This window comes from Euleptes europaea, chromosome 17 (assembly GCF_029931775.1).
Source record: "Euleptes europaea isolate rEulEur1 chromosome 17, rEulEur1.hap1, whole genome shotgun sequence".
In the NCBI taxonomy this organism is placed as follows: Eukaryota; Metazoa; Chordata; class Lepidosauria; order Squamata; family Sphaerodactylidae; genus Euleptes; species Euleptes europaea.
The window spans coordinates 29,407,681-29,427,892 of NC_079328.1; the positions used below are offsets into that span (position 1 = coordinate 29,407,681).

Below are 20,212 nucleotides of genomic sequence, written 5' to 3' on the forward strand. Positions count from 1 at the left end.
TTCCTGAATGACGGTTCAGCGTGCAAAACTCAAAAAAATATGCGGGGCAATTCAGCCTGGAACGCGCTGCTAATTACCAAGCATAAATGGCCTTAGTGTTGAACCAGAATGCATTCAGGTCACAAAGATGAATCTAATAGACAACAACTTGTCGTTGTCAAATATCTTCAGCAACGTTCTCTCCTCCCGAGAGTGTAACACAATGCTCTCCATATTTCAGGTCCTGGATTACAATCCCATTTTGGGCTCCTTCTTAATTGGCTCGTGCATCATTTTCATGACCTTTGTGGTGCTGAATCTATTTATTTCAGTGATCCTCGTTGCTTTCAGTGAGGAGCAGAAGCATTACCAGGTTTGTCTGTGCAAGTGTTAAGCATACGGCCGACTCCAAAACTCTACACGCGTATTAGCAGATTCCACTAAGTGTACAGTGCAATCATGAGAACAGTTTCTTGGGAGTAAGCCCCACCGAATAGACCTGAGTAGGATTCTCACCAGGCTTCCTTGGGATTGCCCTTTAAAGCCTCGTGTTCTCTAAGCTCATGCTCTTTAAATGGTTTATAAACAACTCAAGCTGCAGTTACAGTTACCTGGGAGTAGGCCCCAACTGTTTGCAACTCTCATCCACTAGGTCTCCTGAAGCTGATTTTTTACTTACCCCAGTTGACCAGACAAATTAGGTATTAGGCTAAAACCTTTTTGGTGGATGCTTTATTTGGCTGTTTATGAAGGAGGTTCTGCATCCTGAATAACATTGGATTTCATTGGCAATATCAGCTTGGTGTACTGGTTAAGAGTGGTGGAGTCTGATCTGGAGAACCAGGTTTGATTCCCCACTCCTCCACATGAGTGGCGGAGGCTAATCTGGTGAACTGGATTTGTTTCCCCACTCCTATACTTGAAGCCAGCTGGGTGACCTTGGGCTAGTCACACTTCCTCAGCCCCACCTACCTCACAGGGTGTTTGTTGTGGGGAGGGGAAGGTGATTGTAAGCCGGTTTGATTCTTCCTTAATTGGCATATAAAAACCAACTCTTCTTCTTCTATCAGATCTTGACATCTAGATTAAAAATCTAGCTCAGTCACAAAGTAACTGGATGCCGCTTCTTCTTAAACTTCAATTCCCCATCTGAAAAATGAGAATAATACTTAGTCACTCACAGAGCGAGCTTTCTAACGAGATCAGGAAATACTGTTACCTAATCTTCAAACTAATTTTAATAAGGACTTACTGGAAACTTCATTTCCCAGTCTGTACCTTTGCCAGTTCTCCCCCCCTCCCCCCAAAAAGCCATCATTGTGAAGACAGCATCATGACATACCTTTCTTTGTTTAAAGGCTTCAGATGAGGAAGAAATTGTTGACCTGATGCTGATGAAAATCTGCAGCTTCCTCGGAATCAAATGCAAAACTGATCCTAAACCAGCCTGTGACAAGCTATTGGAAGGACCTGCAACCAACTAACAACAGCATCCATTTAAACACCGCTTTTGGTTTCTGTTTGGAGTTGTAGCTGCCTTTTTGATATTGTGGCTTTTGTGTTTGTGAATTTCTAGGGCAGAATACAGAACTACATTCACAGATTGAGACCTCATCTTGATCTTTAATAATTGCCATTAGGATTGTGGCCTTAATCCTTTACTGATAGATTCAAGAATGTGTACTAAATCGAATCATTAAAATGCTGCTAGCTTGATTGTGTGAGCTGCTATATTCTGTCATTATTCCAAAGTGAAAAATAAATGCTGCAGTATCTTCTGGTTTAAGCACTGAAAACAAATGACAGCATCGTGACTAGTTCAGAATGAAATTATTCTTGCAAGACACTTTATTGGGAAATGTTGCATGTTACAGATAAACTGAGACAGATTAATTTGTTGGGCAAATGAATTAATACCAATAAATGCAATTTTTAAATGTCACAAAAATAGTAATACAAATAACGTTATTTGCATTTTTAAAATATTGTGTTATAAGAGGCACGTTAAAATGAAAACACAAAGGTAATTTTCCAGGAATGTGTGGCCTGAAATGTTTCAATGATGGGCCTAACAAACCTCTGGGGGCTGTTTATATATACTGTTTTTAAACGGGAGAAGAAACTTTGGGAGGGGTTGGATCAAAGTGGTGCTGGACAACACAAAACCTTTTCCTCCCCTCTGCATCTCCATTCCTAGTTACCCACCTAAATTGCTTTTCTCCTTGTGGGCTTTCAAAGGCATGGGTTTTCAAAGACAGTTTGGAGAGAAGCAGCAGGTGGGGAAATGGTTAAGCACTCCCTCCCCACTCCTCTGCTCCCAAACACCTTTATTTAGGAAATTGCGAAAGGCATAGGTGAGTACAACCTGGTAGAAAGATTGTTAGGGTTGCCAACCTCCAAGTACTAGCTGGAGATCTCCTGCTATTATAACTGACCTCCAGCCCATAGAGATCAGTTCCCCTGGAGAAAGTGGCCGCTTTGGCAATTGGACTCTATGGCATTGAAGTCCCTCCCCAAACCCCTCCCTCCTCAGGCTCCACCCCAAAAACATCCCGCCGGTAGTGAAGAGGGACCTGGCAACCCTAAAGATTGTTGTGCCGGTACAATGGGGTTGGATCTTGCAGGGCAGTTCTGCTAAACAGCACTGCTTTTCTCTGGTGCAAGAAACCTTCAGCTTATGCAAGACACGTTTGTTATCAATGGCAGTTTTCTAGGACCAGAGGAAAGCGCAGGTGTTAGCAGAATAAATCAACAGGATCCAACTCCTTATGATGTTGTACAAGTTCAGCAACTCAGGACTGGGCCTCTGTGAGCTGCATGGATCCCACAGAGGTGGAGAGAGATGGAATGCCTTGCATAAGCCGGTGGCGAAGAGGGACCTGGCAACCCTACTCACACAATGACCAACCAGGTGCCTCCAAGAAGCCCACAAACAAGACGACTGCAGCAGCATTGGGGAGAGCATTTGGGGAGAGGCCGTGGCTCAGGGGTAGAGCATCTGCTTGGCATGCAGAAGGCCCCCGGTACAATCCCCGGCATCTCCAGTTAAAGGGACTGGGCAAGTTGGTGATTGTGAAAGACCTCTGCCTGAGACCCCAGAGAGCTGCTGCCAGTCCAAGTAGACCTTGATGGACCACGTTCTTAGATGATTTGGGAGGGGCTGTGGCTCAGTGGTAGAGCCTCTGCTTTGCATGCAGAAGATCCCAGGTTCAATCCCCGGCATCTCCAGTTAAAGGGACTAGGCAAGTAGGTGATGTGAAAGACCTCTGCCTGAGACCCTGGAGAGCCGCTGCCGGTCTGAGTGGACAATACTGACTTTGATGGACCGAAGGTCTGACTCAGTATAAGGCAGCTGCATGTCTTCATGTCAGGGTTGCCAACCGCCAGGTACTAGCTGGAGATCTCCTGCTATCACAACTGATCTCCAGCCGATAGAGATCAGTTCCCCTGGAGAAGATGGCCGCTCTGGCAATTGGACTCTATGGCATTGAAGTCCCTCCTCCCCAAACCCCGTCCTCCTCAGGCTCCACCCCAAAAACCTCCCGCCGGTTGCAAAGAGTGATCTGGCAACCCTAGTTCACGTGAGAGCGTCCATTGTCCTGCCTGTGTTCCCAAGCACCTCATATAATAGGCATGCTCTTACAGGCTGACGGTTCGGAGCGCTCTGCATGCCCTCAGAGGCACTCTGCCGTGGGCCTACTTCATGTCTCCCTTCCAGGCCATGACACGAGAGGCCCGGCTAATTATGTTAATGAGTTTTGTTATGTCTCTGTTTTTATTTTTTAAACGATTTTCTTCTTTCCTCCCTTTATTATTAATACTATATTACCATTGCTTATCGAAATGTATTAAATAAGGGGAAAGTATAACATCAAAATAATGACTTATAACGATTAGAAAATATTACTACGAAGGAGATACCAGATATTTGTAGGGAGGGAGGAAGTCGGTGGGGAAGTCAACTATAATTAATTATATTTAATACCGAAGACAGACACCTAATGATTCTTTAATTTTTTTTATTGATTCAAAGATTGGTATATAGGATGTATTGTCAAATGAGATGTATAGTAATTATTGAAAAACAATAAATAAATATATATATATGTATACACATATATACATATACATATAGATATATATATATACAGATAGAGATAGATAGATATAGACAGATAGACAGATAGATAGATATAGACAGATAGATAGATACATATATATATATATACACACACACACACACACACAGATAGACAGATAGATAGATAGATAGATAGATAGATAGATATAGCTATACAGATAGACAGATAGATAGATAGATAGATAGATAGATAGATAGATAGATAGAGATATATACAGATATATATATACACACACACAGATAGACAGACAGATAGATAGATATAGATATAGCTATACAGATAGATAGATAGATAGATAGATAGATAGATAGATAGATAGATAGATAGATAGATAGATAGATATAGCTATACAGATATAGATATACAGATAGAGAGAGAGAGAGATACAGATATATATATATATATATATATATATATATATATATATATATATATATATATATATATACAGACAGATAGATAGATAGATAGATAGATATAGATATACAGATAGATACAGACAGACAGACAGATAGATAGATAGACATAGACAGATAGAGAGACAGACAGACAGGAACGAGAGGCCCGGCTCCAAGGAAGCGGGCGCCATCCGCGGCCTGCCTTTCTTCCCTCCCCCTCGTGGCCAGGCCAGGCCAGGCCAGGGCGAAGCGGGCACGGCCTGCCCCCGCCTGGAGGCCCGCCTCCTCCTCCTCCTCCTCCTCCTCCTCCCCGCGCTGGCGTCCTCTCCCTCTGCGCGGCCTCCCGGCGGCCTTGTCTCCGCAGCGGCCCCGCGATGACAGTGGCGGCAGTGGCGGCGGGGGCGTCGTGGCGAGCGCTGCGGCGGGCGGGCCTGGGCGGGCCTCCCCGCGCCTTCCTGGCGCCTTGGCCCCGCTGCCGGGCCGCCCCGGCCGGGAGGAGGCTGGCCACCAGCGCCGCGGGGCTGCTCGCCGGTGAGTCGCGGCCCGGGTGGCAGGCAGGGGCGGCGGGAGGGGGGTCGCCGTGCGAGTCTGTCTGCAGTGGTCGAAAAGGGCAAGAGTCCAGTAGCGCCTGAAAGACTCACAACAATACTTGCTGGTCGTGTGTAAGCTTTCGTGAGCCACAGCTCACTTCTTCGAAGAGTCCAGCAGCGCCTTAAAGACTAACAAAAATACTTTCTGGTAGGGTAGGAGCTTTCGTGAGCCACAGCTCACTTCTTCAGATACACTTCTTCAGATACCCACACGCTTTGGCCATTTATATGTGGGATTGCCTTGGATTTGCCCCTCTCTAGAGGCACATTTCCCCCATCCAGATTCTCAAAACTTTGCATGGGAGCTTATTGCTGAGTTTTGAGAATTTGGATGGGGGAAAAGTGCATCTAGAGAGCGGCAAATCCAAAGCAAAACCTCCCATGCATAAATGGCCTTTGTAAAAAATATAAAAAAAGTTTCCTTCCTACCCAGTTTCCCTCTCTTAACTCTATTCCTGAGATGCCTAGCCGTTTATTCATTTCATTTATGCTCTTCCGTTGTCCCCAAAGCGGCCTACCTTGGTTGCCTCTCCCGTTTCATTCTCACAACAATCCTGTGAGGTAGATCAGGTCGAGAGTGTGTGACAGACCCAAGGTCACCTGACAGGCCTCCATGGCAGGGGGGATTCGAACCTGAGTGTCCCAGATCCTAGTCCGACACTAAGCACTGCACCATACAGGTGAAAGTTTATCCCAAGTGAATTTATTTAGTCTTTAAGGTAGCACAGGATTATGTGTTTCAGAATTTGTTGTACTGAATTTGCTGTGCCTAAAGGGATATGTGAGCTACTGGTGGGACCTGTTGAAATGAGCTGCTTATGAAAAGAAAAAATTGGAAATGAGGGTAGTTAGTAAATTGTAGGATGGGAGTTCAAGGGGGATGGGGAGAGGAGGGTACATGCTGGTGTACCATTCAAGGGGGAGCATATGAGATTGTAAAAAGGCCAAGCGGCACACTGAAGTAACATGCTAGGGCAGATTGGGTTGATTTCAGCCCTTGTGATCTTTTGCTTTCACTAAAAACCTTCCACCCCACCAGTTTGTTTTAAATTCACAAAGCAAGAAGAAGGGATTTATAATGTGCACTGTGTGCGAATGTGCAATGTAAGTATGAATGCAAGGGGCCCCAATCTTTTTGAGTCTGGGCACCTTTGGGATTTTGACACAGGGTGGTGTGGGCCCAAGAATAACATGGCTGCCACAAGAGGTGGAGCCAAACAAAATAGCAAGGAGGTAGACACATAACTTTTAACAGTAACTCTTCAACATTTCAGGTACAAGCTCTGTTTAATAGGATGCCCTTTTAAATGAACATATTGTTTGTTTGTTTTTAAATGCTGCTTATACAAAGATGCCCTTGGCTATATAGAATACTTTGCAATGTTTGACGGTTGTAAAGTTTCTGGGATCCCTGCTTCATCTGCAGGGCTTCATTAATGTGAGGCAACTGCAATTGGACTTGGCCTGGCTTGCTTCACTATGTGGGCCAGAGATGTAAACCTTTTTTTCTTGTATGTTCCTTCTGCACAACTCTAAAAAAAGAAGAAGATGATGTTGGCCTGGCACGGTCAAATGTGCAGAAATAGCATTTGATTGTCTTTTCTTTTTATTGTGCTATTCCGTAGTACAGGTGGGAGGTTTGCATATTTGAATGCTGCCTCATGTAGAAACACCCTAAAAGCTGTGCTTACATTTTCTACATTTGAAATCATACAATCAAGGAAGTTCCCATATTAAATCAAATTTTATTGATAAGGTCAATTGACCAGTCACATGTTTAATACTTCAGAGTTCTAGACTTAATAGTTTTGTACCATAGAATTACAGACTGCTTGTATAAATAAAGATCAGTAAAAACAACCCCTGGTTAAAATTATCACCTTAAAATTGTAGAGTATTTTAGCAGTCATTCTCTAATAAAGTTCTGTGTATTTTAATAGCAACAGCGCAGAACTTGGCAGTTCGGAGCGTAAGCTGTGGATTTTCTCCTAATAGGAGCTTCTTTACCAAAAGCTCAGCTGACTCTTCAGGGAGTTTGCCAAGCAAGGGGGAAATAAGCTTTGATTGGACTTCGCGGTAGAATGGGCAACATATCAGTACATGTTCGATGGTTTCAATGTCCCCTGTCCCACACGGACAAAACCTTTCTGATCTAGGGATCACCTTATATTTCCCTTCTAAAACAGCTAATGGAAGAGCCTGACATCTTGCAAGGGTAAAGGCCTTCCTATAATTAATAGACAGGAAGATCACATATTATTTTTTATGTTCAAATCTGCACCGTGTGTCTTTCCACACTCCTCAGATGGACACAGCCTCTTGTTGGAGAGTGATCAGTTCCTTCTCCAAGGCTGTAGCTCCACTGTGGTGAGATTAGGTTTACCGTACCCCCACTGGGGATGGGAAATCCCCCTTCCCCAAGCAGGCACTTCCCTGCTGCCACTTAGCTGGCCAGTGGGGGGGGGGGAGAATGCTAATAGCGTCCTAATCCACTGACGTCACTCCACATGTGCCCAGAAGTTACATCAGCATAATGCTGGGGATGCTCTGGCATTAGGGCAAACTCTGTGGCTAAACCATGAGAGGTTTACCCAAATGCCAAAGCATCCCAGGAATCCTAGGTAGGCTGTCTTAGGCTACACAATGTTGTCATGCCTATATTTAAATGCCAGAATTCTACCCTATTCTAACAATCTCTGTTGCCCTTTGCCTCCCCATCCATGGTTCTTGGACAGGTTTGGGGCAGCAAAATTCCCTGAGTCAGCCCTTCTTGGTGCGTAAAGTAGGCTGAGGAAATGTGACTGGTCCCAATGTCACCCTGTTAGCTTCATGGCTGAATGGGGATTTGAACCCAGGTCACCATAGTCCAGTACTCACACTGCTGTGCAACCCTTTAGTTGTTATGATTTTGCTGTGCAGAGGTTCTACAGAAACCACAGAGGTGATGAATTAAGACCTTTCCAGACACCTGTATCTTCACACTCACTTCTGTGATCTCAGTCTGTTTGCTAGAGGGGATGAAGAATTATCTTGATCTCTGATAGGCAAATAAGGGAACCTGCAGAGAAAATAATCTGGCTCTGTTTTTCACTGTCCTTTCTGGGGAACTGTGCACCTTGCAGCCTTAAAATCCATAATAGAAGCATTGAGAATACTTTTTAGGATTTATGGTAATGCCCAGCATGTACACATTTGGAAACAGTGATGGCTTGGATGAGGGATAAATCAATTCAAGGTTAATTCAGAAAAGGCAGTATTGTGGGTGGAGAATGGGGCTGATCCGAGAATAGGGGTTCTCTCAAAATTGGATTGGATTACACTCTCCCAATTGTGTGTGTAGTTCGAAGGTGCTTCTATGTCTTGGTGAAATTCAGACTACTGTTTGATGATGCATGTTGAGTTCTGCTTGAAGGAGGTTTGGAAACCAGTTGGTCCAAAATACAATGTCTGTGGTCCTTACAGGGTGGTTACATTAACTCAGTGTCACACCATCTGTACTGATTTGCAGTGTTTCTGGCCTCAATACAATGTAGGCTTAATAACCTCATTGTGGGGCCGGGAGTTTTCCTGGAGTTCCAGCTGATCTCTAGACTACAATGTCTCAAGAGAAAATGGCAGCTTTAGAGGGCTGTGACTGGAAGAACGAAGAAGAGTTGGTTTTTATATGCTGACTTTCTCTACCACTTAAGGCAGAATCAAACTGGCTTACGATCACCTTCCCTTTCCCTCAGGTGGGTGGCCCAAGGTCACCCAGTTGGCTTCCTGTGTAGGAGTGGGGAAACCAACCCGGTTCACCAGATTAGCGTCCACCACTCATGCAGAGGAGTGGGGAATCAAGCCCTGTACTCCAAATTAGAGTCTACCACTCCAAACCACCGCTTTTAACCACTACACCACACTGGCCAAGATTATCTGAAAAATCAACTCCATCTTTATCAACTGCCCTGGGGAGCCTTCTTCCTGAAACCAGCCTTAGCAGAGGTTTGGCTGGTGGGACCCATGGGAAAGCTTTTTAGTTGACACCCTCCAACTGTGAAAGTCCCTCCATGAACAGTTGTTTCCCTAAAGGTCTGCCTTATACAGAATCAGACCCTTGGTCTATCAAAGTCAGTACTATCTACTCAGACTGACAGCAGCTCTCCAAGGTCTCAGGCTGAGGTCTTTCCCATCACCTACTTGCCTAGTCCCTTTAACTGGAGATGCCGGGGATTGAACCTGGGACCTTCTGCAGGCCAAGCAGATGCTCTACCTCTGAGCCTCAGCCCCTCCCCTGCCAGAAGGCCTTGGAACTGGATATAATGAGCAACGGCACTGCAGTGGGGGAGTGGAAATTGACTGTTGGCACCGCTGAAAACTATTTGATATGTGAAATTTTGTGAGTGGTTTCACTGAACTTTGCTCAGTGTATTGTTAACCACTAAGGGGGGCTCTTTTAATCAAAAGGCAGCCTATAAATATGCCAAATTAAATACATAAATAAATTCAGATGCTCAAACAAATATTTGCAAATTAATAATATCTAGTGGCATCTGGGATTCCAATAGGGCCTGGTTCACACATCATGCCTGTCAGTTGTTTTCTGAAAACCTGAAATGACTGGCCGTCAAATGTGTGAACTAATTGTATTGGGAAGCATTGTGGATGGGGTACTGTGTGGTGAAATGAAACTTCTCTCTTTGGTGTCCTTTCCCCTATTGGCCCATTTGCAAAGGCATTTGCAAAGGCAGTCTATCAAGTGATGAACATGCATGTGTGAACTAGCCCTTAAACAACATGCAGCATTCTCATTGCCCAGTTCCTTGTTGTAAGCTGCTAACAACAGCTGGCAGAATGAGCATAAATGGTGGCAGGCGCTCAGTTCATAGAAATGTTTCTTCACTGCATTTTATCTCTACAGAGATAGCTGAACACACATATTGTTTAAAGGTAAAGGTCAGTGTTTGGGCCTGATCCAGGTGGGGTTACTTATTTATGATTTTGCTGAAGCCTTGATGGGCGATTGATTTAAGAGGGTTTGCTGGCTTGCAGAGGATTGTTCTCTTTTTGTCTGCTGAAAACTCCTTAAATGCAGACTCTCTTTATAATTTGGCTCCTGTCCTATTTCAGCTTCCTTGTGGCTCAATCTTGAATCTATTAGGGAGGAAGAAGGAGTTGGTTTTTATATGCCAACTTTCTCTACCACTAAAGGAAGAATCAAACTAGCTTACAATCACCTTCCCTTCCCCTCCCCACAACAGACACCCTGTGAGGTAGGTGAGGCTGAAAGAGTGTGACTAGCCCAAGGTCACCTAGCTGACTTCATGTGTAGGAGTGGGGAAACAAATCCAGTTCACCAGATTAGCCTCCACAGTGCATGTGGAGGAGTGGGGATTCAAACCCAGTTCTCCAGATCAGACTCCACCGCCTTTAACCACTACACCATGCTGGCTCTAAAGTGCCGCTAAAGTAATCCCATTTCCATCAGGTTCCACCCAAAACCTGTCAATTTCCTTGAGACTATAATATTTTATGCTTGAATTTAGAGCCTATTACACATTCCTTGCACCTGTAGGTGACAGTAGTATAGATACTTTACCCCCTCTTAGTCTGCCAGCATTCCTAGCATCAATATGAGGCCAAATCTGTGGGTACTTAAATCCAGAGACTGGAGCTATAAACAGATGGGAGCCATAAACAGACAAGACAGATCCTTCTACAAACTTGAAAAATGCCCCAGGTTTGCAGAAACAATTGAAATCTTTAAAAAAATACAGGGGTGGTTGTGTTTAAAAACCGCAAAATAATAGAAGCAGCATGTATACCTTTAAGAAACAAATGCCCTCAGTGGTCATTGTTAGGCAACCACAACAGTATTGACAGCCTTCAAGCCTTGGATTCTGTCAGTAAGGGGGGGAGGGGCCAGGGCCCTTTCCAGGGCTATTTTCCAGCAGCAACCACCAAGAAATGTGCTACCACCCAGCCTGCATGACTCGCCCAGGCCTGGCTGCTTGCTGCTATTCAGTGTCAGCTACCGCATGAAAGCCAGTGTGCTGGAGTGGTTAAAGTTTCAGATTAGGATCTGGAAGACCCAGGTTCAAGTCACTGCTCAGCCATGGAAAATCACTGGGTAGCCTTGGGTCAGCCTAACATTCTCAGCCTAACTTACCTCATAGTGTTGTTGTGTGGATAAAATGGAGGAGAGGAGAATGGCGTAAACTACTTTGGGTCCCCAGTGTGGAGAAAGGCAGGTAATAAAGTATATAAATAAATATAGCTGAAGATGCAGATTAAAAAAAAATAGATTGGTTGGCGGGTGGGAAGGAGAGAAGGAAACATGGAAAGGTAAGGATATGGCAGTTGCCAGGAGGAGGAAAAGAGGGAAGTGGTTAAAGGGGAAAATGAGGTGTCCTCCACAAGTCCTTGTGGGTTCCCCACTATACAACCAGGCCTGGCTCGGCAGCTGGCATTGCGCAACTGGGCTACAGTTTTCCCAGGGAGAGGTTGCCAGGAAGAGGGAAGGAGGAAGAGCTGAAGACAGGGGGTCAGGTAAAGGTAGGTTGGCTGGTGGATGGAAAGGAGAGTAGGAAGCAGGAAAAGGGGAGAGGCTTTGGGGGCTTTTGGAGAGGGGAAAGAGGAAGTAGAGGGAGAAGGGAAATTAGGTGTCCCCTGAAAGCCCTTGCAGGTCCCCTACTTGTTTTGCATGATGTGCTTGGGTTGGAGTTCCTCTCTTCTCTCTTCGTGTTCTACCATGTCCAGTCCCTGCTGTGCTAGTTTTCGATTTATAGGAAGTCTTTTATGTCGTGGGGCATTCAGAAGCGTTACTGTTCATCTACCATCCTGGGACTCTTCCATCTCATTGTCACAATTCTTTTACATACATAGCTGCTTACATCACCAAGATGCAGAATCAGTCTTTCTCTGGTAAAATGAACCCACAGGCCTGGAAATTGCTCCATTACAAAGGTGGAGGAACTGAGGTTAAGGGAGAGTAATTTGTTCAAAGCCTTCCAAGGGGGACATGGCTAAAATTTAATTTGCACACAAGTCTCAAAGGCCAATCCAACCATACTTGACTAGTGTCGCTATTTCTTTAAACAAAAGTAGCATATGTTCACTGTTGTGTGGCTTGCTCTGGGGGCTATCAAATTTTTGCCCCCCCCCCCCAGTCCCTGGCTCTGGAGACAAGCAGCATACTTGGTGGTTTAGTCTTTATTTTTCTTTAACTATATTAGTCGGGAAGCTATTGGTTCTAAGGGTGCATAGTCAAGTTCATCTTCACTCGAATTAGTTAACATGTTTAATAACTCTGCTGTCATAAGACATGGTTTAGACTTAATGGCAAACTGTGGTTTCCTGGTACATGAATGACCCTGAGGGATTCTTGACCTTAAAAGTTATTCTTTGCTCTTCCTCCAATCCCTCTCCCCCGGGCTACAATTTAATTGAAAAATTCTGCATCCTCAGCAAATGTCTTGAAAATAAATGGAAAAGATAAGGCTGTGAATGTGACCTAGATTGGAAAAAGTTGGTGGAAATTGCTTGGATTTAGGAATGTGAGCACTGTGGTATGCGTATTAGGCGGGAATTAGGCCATTTTAGATTTTTTTCTCCCTCTCTCTTTTGAGGACTCAGAACTTCAGAGGCATTCTTATAAGCTGTTTATGCCAGAGGTTTTAAGGTAGACCCGTGAAGCAAAATTTTATATTTTAAGGACGCACTGAAACATCTTTGCTTTTCTGCTTTGTTTTAGCTCGTAGATTCACAGACAAGCATGAATGGATAGCCGTTGAGGACAGTATTGGGACCGTAGGAATCAGCAATTTTGCACAGGTACTGTTTTTCCTTTGCTGTACATTGTCCTGCAAAATGCACATCAGTCATCCTCCTGTTGGCCTTGATCTTCAGACCCTTTATTGTTCTAATTGCCTATTCTGTGTACAAAGTCAGTTTGTGGACTTGGAACTCAAAGCCTGTCTAGGGAACGTAATGTGCTGGTGCCTGAAAAATCTCTCCTCCATAGAGTGTGATTCAGTGAGGAAATTTGGCCCTGCTCAAGCTTGCTTTACTTTGGTCGGTTTAATTGTTGGCGCTGCTTTTCAACATAAGCATATATACAGACAAATGTTTCCATGTTTTCAGGGCTGGAAAAGTTTTGGGTGCCTGCTTAACATCTATACCTAAATATTGAATGCAAGTATGCGCTTTGCAAGAAAAAAATTAGTCCTGTGTGTTGCTGACACCTAAGATATTAATCTGTTGATTACACTTTCATCCCAGCACTCTTGTTCCTCCTGTTCCCTTTTTGTCCTTGCAAGTTAGGCCTAGAGTTAGTGACTGATGTGAGGTCACATCAGGGGCCGTGGCTCAGTGGCAGAGCATCTGTTTGGCATGCAGAAGGTCCCAGGTTCAATCCCTGGCATCTCCAGTTAAAGGGACTAGGCAGGTAGGAGATGTAAAAGACCCCTGCCTGAGACCCTGGAGAGCTGCTGCCAGTCTGAGTTTGACTTTGATGGACCAAGGGTCTGATTCAGTATAAGGCAGCTTCATGTGTTCATGTGTCGCCCTGTGAGCGTTGGGGTTAAGCAGGGATTTGAACCCTGATCTCCCCAAAATACCCTGATCTCCCCAAAATACTTCTTAAATTTAAATTTATTTGCAGTCAAAGACCAGCAGCAGTTGATATAGTACCAGCCATGTTAAAACTATTGGACACTGCCATTACAAAAATGCAATACATCTAAACCAGTGTGATAAATCCCTAATCTAAATACATAGCTATTGTACTCTACTCCATTTTACGGACAAAGACATATCCTCATCATACACACCTTTACACAATTTGTTGATAAACATCAATTTAAACATTTAAAACACCTAAATCTCTATACATTAGCTAGATCGCCCCAAGATAAGTCCATCACTCAAACACTGTGGAGCACTAACTCTAGTGGCCCAGCAAGCTGGACGCAGCCTACTCAGCCTTGTTTTGCTTCCTGTTGGATGTGTCGTGACCTCATCCAAAACAGGAGGTTGATTGAGACCTTGATAGGATGCCATACGTGGCTTGGTGAGCCACAAGTCCTGTATGCCTGCCCTGCTCTGGCCTTTTAAACTTGATTTTCCCCAGCACTGGGCCAGAAGTTGTTCAGATGTGGAAGAGGATGTTGTTGTCCGTGGCATGCTTCAGCTGCTCTTCTACCGGGGGGGGGGGGGGGAACTGCGCCACAGGCAATATGTTTAATTCTCTCCCTTGCTACCAATAACTGCCTCCTGGGAGGCAGATCCATCATTGCGATGGTTAAACCTCTGCCTATTGATCGAGTCAAAACCTGTGTGGGGTAAATTTGTTAGCACAAAATTGCAATTCCTGCCGTTGTGTTTTACCCATTGGGAGGAACAACAGTTTAAGGAATCTTGAATGGACAAATGGCTGGCAGGAAAAGGGTTAACCTGTCCTCCCCTGGTGTCATTCCCCCCCCCCCAACTTCTCTTTTTTAAACATGGGGGAAAGAATCTGGTAGGTCAGTTACATGACAGTCTAAGGTTACTCAGAAGCAATGCAACAAGATAAATCGTTCAACCTCCAATTATTTGAGAAAATTCTTAAGAATCGAAAGGGGGATAACACCAGCCAGTTCCAAAACATTGTGCTCTTTGCTCCTTGCTCAGACTCCTGTGGTTCACTCAAAGCTTTGATCGCTTTTTTTTTAACTTAATAATGATTCCTGTGGCTTTTTGTTTTAGGAGGCGTTAGGAGATGTTGTCTATTGTAGTCTTCCAGAAATTGGAACAAAGTTGAACAAACAGGGTAAGCGTTTTTGGTGTTGTTCTTTTTTGGTTTCAGGTCGCCAGCTCAAGGTTGACTCAGCCTTCCAACCTTCCGAGGTCAGTAAAATGAGTCACCAGCTTGCTGGGGGTAAAGTGTAGATGACTGAGGGAGGCAATGGCAAACCATCCCGTAACCATAGTCTGCCTAGTAAACGTCGTGATGCGACGTCACTCCATGGATGCTTGCACAGGGGACTACCTTTACTTTTAACACACTAAACCAGTGCCAGAAAACCCTGAATGTCACATCCTACATTTGTTGGACAGAGATGCAGGAGCTGCATTAGGTGCTTCTAAAGGCCTTGAGCATGCCCAGTGAAGTTGTAATTTTTTTTTCTTTTAATGGCAGAGGTGTTCACGCACACCCCTGTTTGATAGCCATGTATTGCTTATGAAGGAACCTTTGCATTGGAAAGTACTTTTATCACAGGGTACGGGGCTGCCGCTTGAGCAACAGAAGCCCAGAGCTTCCTTGGGCATATGGAACAGTAGATGCTTCAGGGCAAAATGTGGTAATATTATTAGGGACTACCTTGTAGGCAGCTGGTTTTATTGCTAGCTTGATTTACATTGCAAATTATATAGCTTTTTTGTTGTTCTTTTGCAAACAATAAGTGATTTTTAAAACAGAGAAAGTAAACTTTAAGCTTGAGGTGGCCAACAGTTACAAATATAAGGTATTATATTTTGGGTATGTCGAACTAATCACACAGTTATTTGGGCTTAGGTCTTATGCTTTTATATATCATTAGCTGTTGCGTAAAGATAGGAAAGTTGCTTTTCTACTAAGCAGAATCAGAATTTTTTTCTGATGGCTCCGTATAAGATGCCCCAAACGCTGGATTCTTGTAGAACTGCATGACCTTTCTGAAGGCCAGTTAATCCTGCATCTTTCTTTAGATTATAGATGGAAATGTGTGTGTGGAGAATATTTTACTCCACTGGTCTACCATTTTAGGCCCCTAAGGTAGTTGCGATTAAATGTTTAAATTAGTTGACCTTAATAAGAATAAAGCAGCAGAAAGAAAAGAGGAAAACAATAGCATACTCAGCAATCAAAAATATTGCTAACAAAAGTTGACAAACTTCAATAGAAAGGTGGAGAGAGAAAATGGCTAAATATATAGTGATGGCAAAACTGAGTCACTTGCTGAATAGAAGACTTGTGGGGGAGCTTCAGAAGAAATGGAAACTTTGTTATGTTTATGCACAATTGCAATTCTAATGTGGTGTAGATTGAATTGAATGTGAACAATAGCTATTGAGAGAGTTGGTAACAATAATGAAGAGTATAGGGGTGGTTTGATTAGTAATGTATAAATTGACTAACCCTATTTGTATTAGCTAAGAATGATAGCCTCTATATGTATTAGTTAAGAATGATTAAAAGCAAACAAACTTTTAATGACATAGTTTTTTAAGAATGATCTGTTACTGCTCAGCTGTTATTAAGGCTGTTAGTAAACGGCACCCTTTGGAAGGCATAGGGGGAAAAGTTGACAAACTGCAGAAAGTCAAAGTGCTACCAAAGGCCAAAACAAATAAAATAGTTCATTTAGCCTTTAAAGGTCAACACTGACACTTTGAGCTCTAAATTGAATTGAGCTCTAAAACAAAATGGAATTTCACTCAATTCTCTTATCTCCATTCAAAATGCCATCATATATGGTTCTCGATCAAATGGTTCTCCTCTCCCCAATTCTCCAATTCAGATGAGTTTGGTGTTTTGGAAAGCGTGAAGGCTGCTAGCGAACTTTATTCCCCTCTCACAGGAGAAGTAACAGAAATTAACACCGCCCTTGCGGATAATCCAGGACTCGTCAACAAATCTTGTTATCAAGACGGTAAGAGGCTTCATTTTGTTTCTCAGAACATTTCCACCATTGATAGTAACATTGGAAGTATGTCATTTACATGGCATTGTACTTGGAGCGGTGAAGCTTCTCATGCTGATTGGGTATGGTGGCGTAATAGTTTAGATTAGAATATGCAGTGGGCTGGGGGAACTGAGAAGTTCGCAAAGGGTCTTGTCAGTGGGGATACTAAGTCTGTGTACATCCCTTGACTGTTGATCAAAGTCTCAAGGAGCCGGCTGGGCATTGTGGTCGCATCAGTCGTAAGGGTGCCTCTGTTTTTGTTCTGCTTACATTGTGTGAAGGCTTAGCATCTTATGGGTGGGGCCAGTTGGGTCCTTCCTGCATTGGAGTGGTGGTAAGAATGGGAAAGACCCATGTGATTGGCCCCACCCTCATGGGCCTTTAAACATTACCACTGTGACCTGGAATGAAACCGTTAGAAAACTATTCCCATTTTAGTGCTTTAACACTTAAAGGACACATAAGAAAAGGTCCCTGGAGGCAGGGATAAGAAAGCTGTGTACAGGAGTACATACCATGACTATTGAGTGTGCTCTGCATCTGCTTCTTTTTGAACAACTTCCAAACTGAATTTTGAGTTCAGTAGCAACTGGTTTGTCTCCTTCCAGCACAGGCCAGCTGTGAAGAGTGCTGATTGGTTGTCTCTTGCGGCAATCATGATGCCATTACCCCTACTCCACCCCCTGGAAGTTTCAAAAAAGCCAGTCATGTTTAAATGCCCATTAAAAGTTTAACCTGAAAATATACTTGGCATCTGAAAAAAAATGCTTTAAAAATGAAAAGGCATGCATAAATCTCCTGGAAGAAGAGGAAAGCTTGGAAAGGAAACATTTCAAATCTTCTCATCTGGGAGATCTCAAACTTTGACAGACATTCTACCTGCAGGAGAGATAGTGGTGTAGCTTGTGATTTTGGTTTGTATTCAAACGGGACTACCTCTTCACAGTAAGACCATCAGTGACTTCACTAGCCCCAGTTATAGAATCCTAACTGTTTCAATTTCTTCTCTTTAGCTGGTGTAGTATTATTACAAGGTTTTTGCTTGCCAGCACTATTGTGAGATCATAGAGGTAATATGTAAGAATTCATGTCATAATCCAAGCAGTATGAATTCTTATTGGTTTCTCTCGCCTGCAGGTTGGCTTATCAAGATGACTCTGGACAACCCTTCAGAACTTGACGAACTAATGACTGAAGATGCATATGAGAAATACATAAAATCAATGGAGGAATGACCTGAGGGTTAAAATAAACCAGTAGGAGCCACTTACTTCAGTTTAGATTGTCCTAAATTAGCAGTGTACAGAAGGGTCCGGCTGCGAGCAGCTTGTGGAGGAGATTCTCAAGGAAAATGTGCTGCCTTTGAATCAAGTTTATGCTGATTTTTTGAACTGGCCAGAAGTGACTGCAAATCAGAACAGTTGCGCCTTTTTTTGCACACCTTCTGCTAGTCGATGTGGTTTGTTTTGTGCGTCTGTGTATTTTTCTAGCATAATAAGCATAATTATACGGTGTCAAAGTTTGAAGTTCATAATTGCATCTGCAGTAGAATAACCTTTGTTCCTAAAATAAACCCAAACTTTGATAAAGTAGAATTGTAACATGCGACAGCCTTAATTCAGAACTGTTTCTTCTCGGATCTGCAGTTATTCTCCTCCGCCCTCCACCTCCGTACATCAGTCTCCTTTCAAGGTGTTGTCATACGGAAACTTTGCAAAGGTTACAGGTGATTGGAGCAGAACCACTTTACAAGTTTTCAGCTGAAACGATTGAGATGCTGCAATTATTGAGATGCGGCCATTTTTCTGCAGATAAGGCAGGTAGTGCCTTGCCATGGAACAGATAACAGAAGTTAATAAAAAATCCTGACTTTACCAATCGTGTTTGCTCTTCCTGTCTGAAGGATGAATGTTTCGTACTGTTTTGGAATGTGCAAGAGCAACCTCCAGTTGGAACAAGTCCAATTGTTGTAATGCTTGTAATGGTCTGTATTGTGTTCTAAGCATTTTCCTTTTACTGCCCATTGTACCAAACTGGGCTGTAAGCTTGAAGGAGAAACGAGAACTCACCCAGTATACTGCAGTACAATTCTTTCAGTTTTTGTTTAGGCCATAATAGGGAGCTAGCGTGGTGTAGTGGTTAAGAGCGGTGGTTTGGGGCAGTGGACTCTGATCTGGAGAACCGGGTTTGATACCCCACTCCTCCACATGAGCGGCAGAGGCTAATCTGGTGAACTGGATTTGTTTCCCCACTCCTACCCATGAAGCCCTCTGGGTGATCTTGGGCTAGTCACATACTCTCAGCCCCACCTACCTCACAGGGTGTCTGTTGTGGGGAGGGGAAAGAAAGGGGATTGTAAGCTGGTTTGATTCTTCCTTAAGTGATAGAGAAAGTTGGCATATAAAAACCAACTCTTAAAGTAGATAAGTCACAAACTTGAGTTCATAAAATTGTGTGTGTGTGTAGAGTGCCGTAAAATCGCAACAGACTTACGGCGACCCAAGCAAGGGAAGCCAGTGTGGTGTAGTGGTTAAAACCGGTGGTTTGGAGCGGTGGAGTCTGATCTGGAGAACCGGGTTTGATTCCCCACTTCTCCACATGAGCAGTGGAGGCTAATCTGGTGAACCAGATTTGTTTCCCCACTCCACAAGAAGCCAGCTGGGTGACCTCGGGCAAGTTACAGCTCTGTTAGAGCTCTCTCAGCCCCACCTACCTCACAGGGTGTCTGTTGTGGGGAGGGGAAGGGAAGGCGATTGTAAGCCGCTTTGATTCTTCCCTAAGTGGCAGAGAAAGTGGGCATGTAAAAACCAATTCTTCCTCTTTCAAGGCAAATGAGAAACAGGTAGTTTGCCATTGCCTTCCTCTGCAAAAAAAAAAAGTCTAACAGATGCCAAAAGACGAACAAAGTGCCACTTGCATGTGAAACACTTGGAAGACTCTGAGGAAGTACTGTATAAATCAGCTTGCAAAATTTAGTGACTCACACTCCCCTCCACCTTGAAGGCTCAGTGTTGTGTCACCACGCATGCGTTCAGGATAGCCAGTTTTGTGCTCCATCCAGCAGAGGGTGGTGATGTTTTACCAAGAAACAAGTTTGTGTGCAAGAGTTCAAAGTTCGACCTGTTCAAGCTCCGTTTTCCCACAACCATACACAAGTTGCATGCCAGCACAGAGAGTTAAGTATGCTTCAGCCTGTTGATTTCAGGAGTTTAATAGGTGCTTGACCCTTTATTTTGGTTTGTGGTACAAAGCTGGATACAAACACCTGTTAGAGAGATTTGAAGATGATGGTATTGAAGAATTGTTGCTTACATGACACATTTTATTTCTGTCCTGCCGTCTGGTTTTACAGATTCATACAGTGCTTTATAATATTCATCAACTTTGTAAAAGCCAAAACTGCCACATGCGGTCCATCA

General features: G+C 43.7%; 2 protein-coding genes across 2 annotated transcripts in view; both read left to right on the plus strand.

Moving 5' to 3' along the window:
* Nucleotides 1–1,474, plus strand: part of LOC130488714 (polycystic kidney disease protein 1-like 2) — a 64,544-nt gene extending 63,070 nt beyond the window's left edge. The window contains exons 43-44 of the mRNA XM_056862353.1: nt 221–352; nt 1,338–1,474. Of these exons, the coding sequence (XP_056718331.1) occupies nt 221–352; nt 1,338–1,463 (258 nt within the window). The 3' untranslated portion in view covers nt 1,464–1,474. The remainder of the gene's footprint in view (nt 1–220; nt 353–1,337) is intronic.
* A 3,419-nt stretch (nt 1,475–4,893) lies between these two features.
* Nucleotides 4,894–18,195, plus strand: GCSH (glycine cleavage system protein H). The gene is made up of 5 exons (XM_056862354.1): nt 4,894–5,050; nt 12,839–12,918; nt 14,833–14,896; nt 16,629–16,760; nt 17,931–18,195. Exons 1-5 carry the CDS (start codon nt 4,894–4,896, stop codon nt 18,026–18,028), a joined length of 531 nt encoding a protein of 176 aa, XP_056718332.1. The 3' UTR covers nt 18,029–18,195.
* The last annotated feature ends 2,017 nt before the right edge of the window (nt 18,196–20,212 follow it).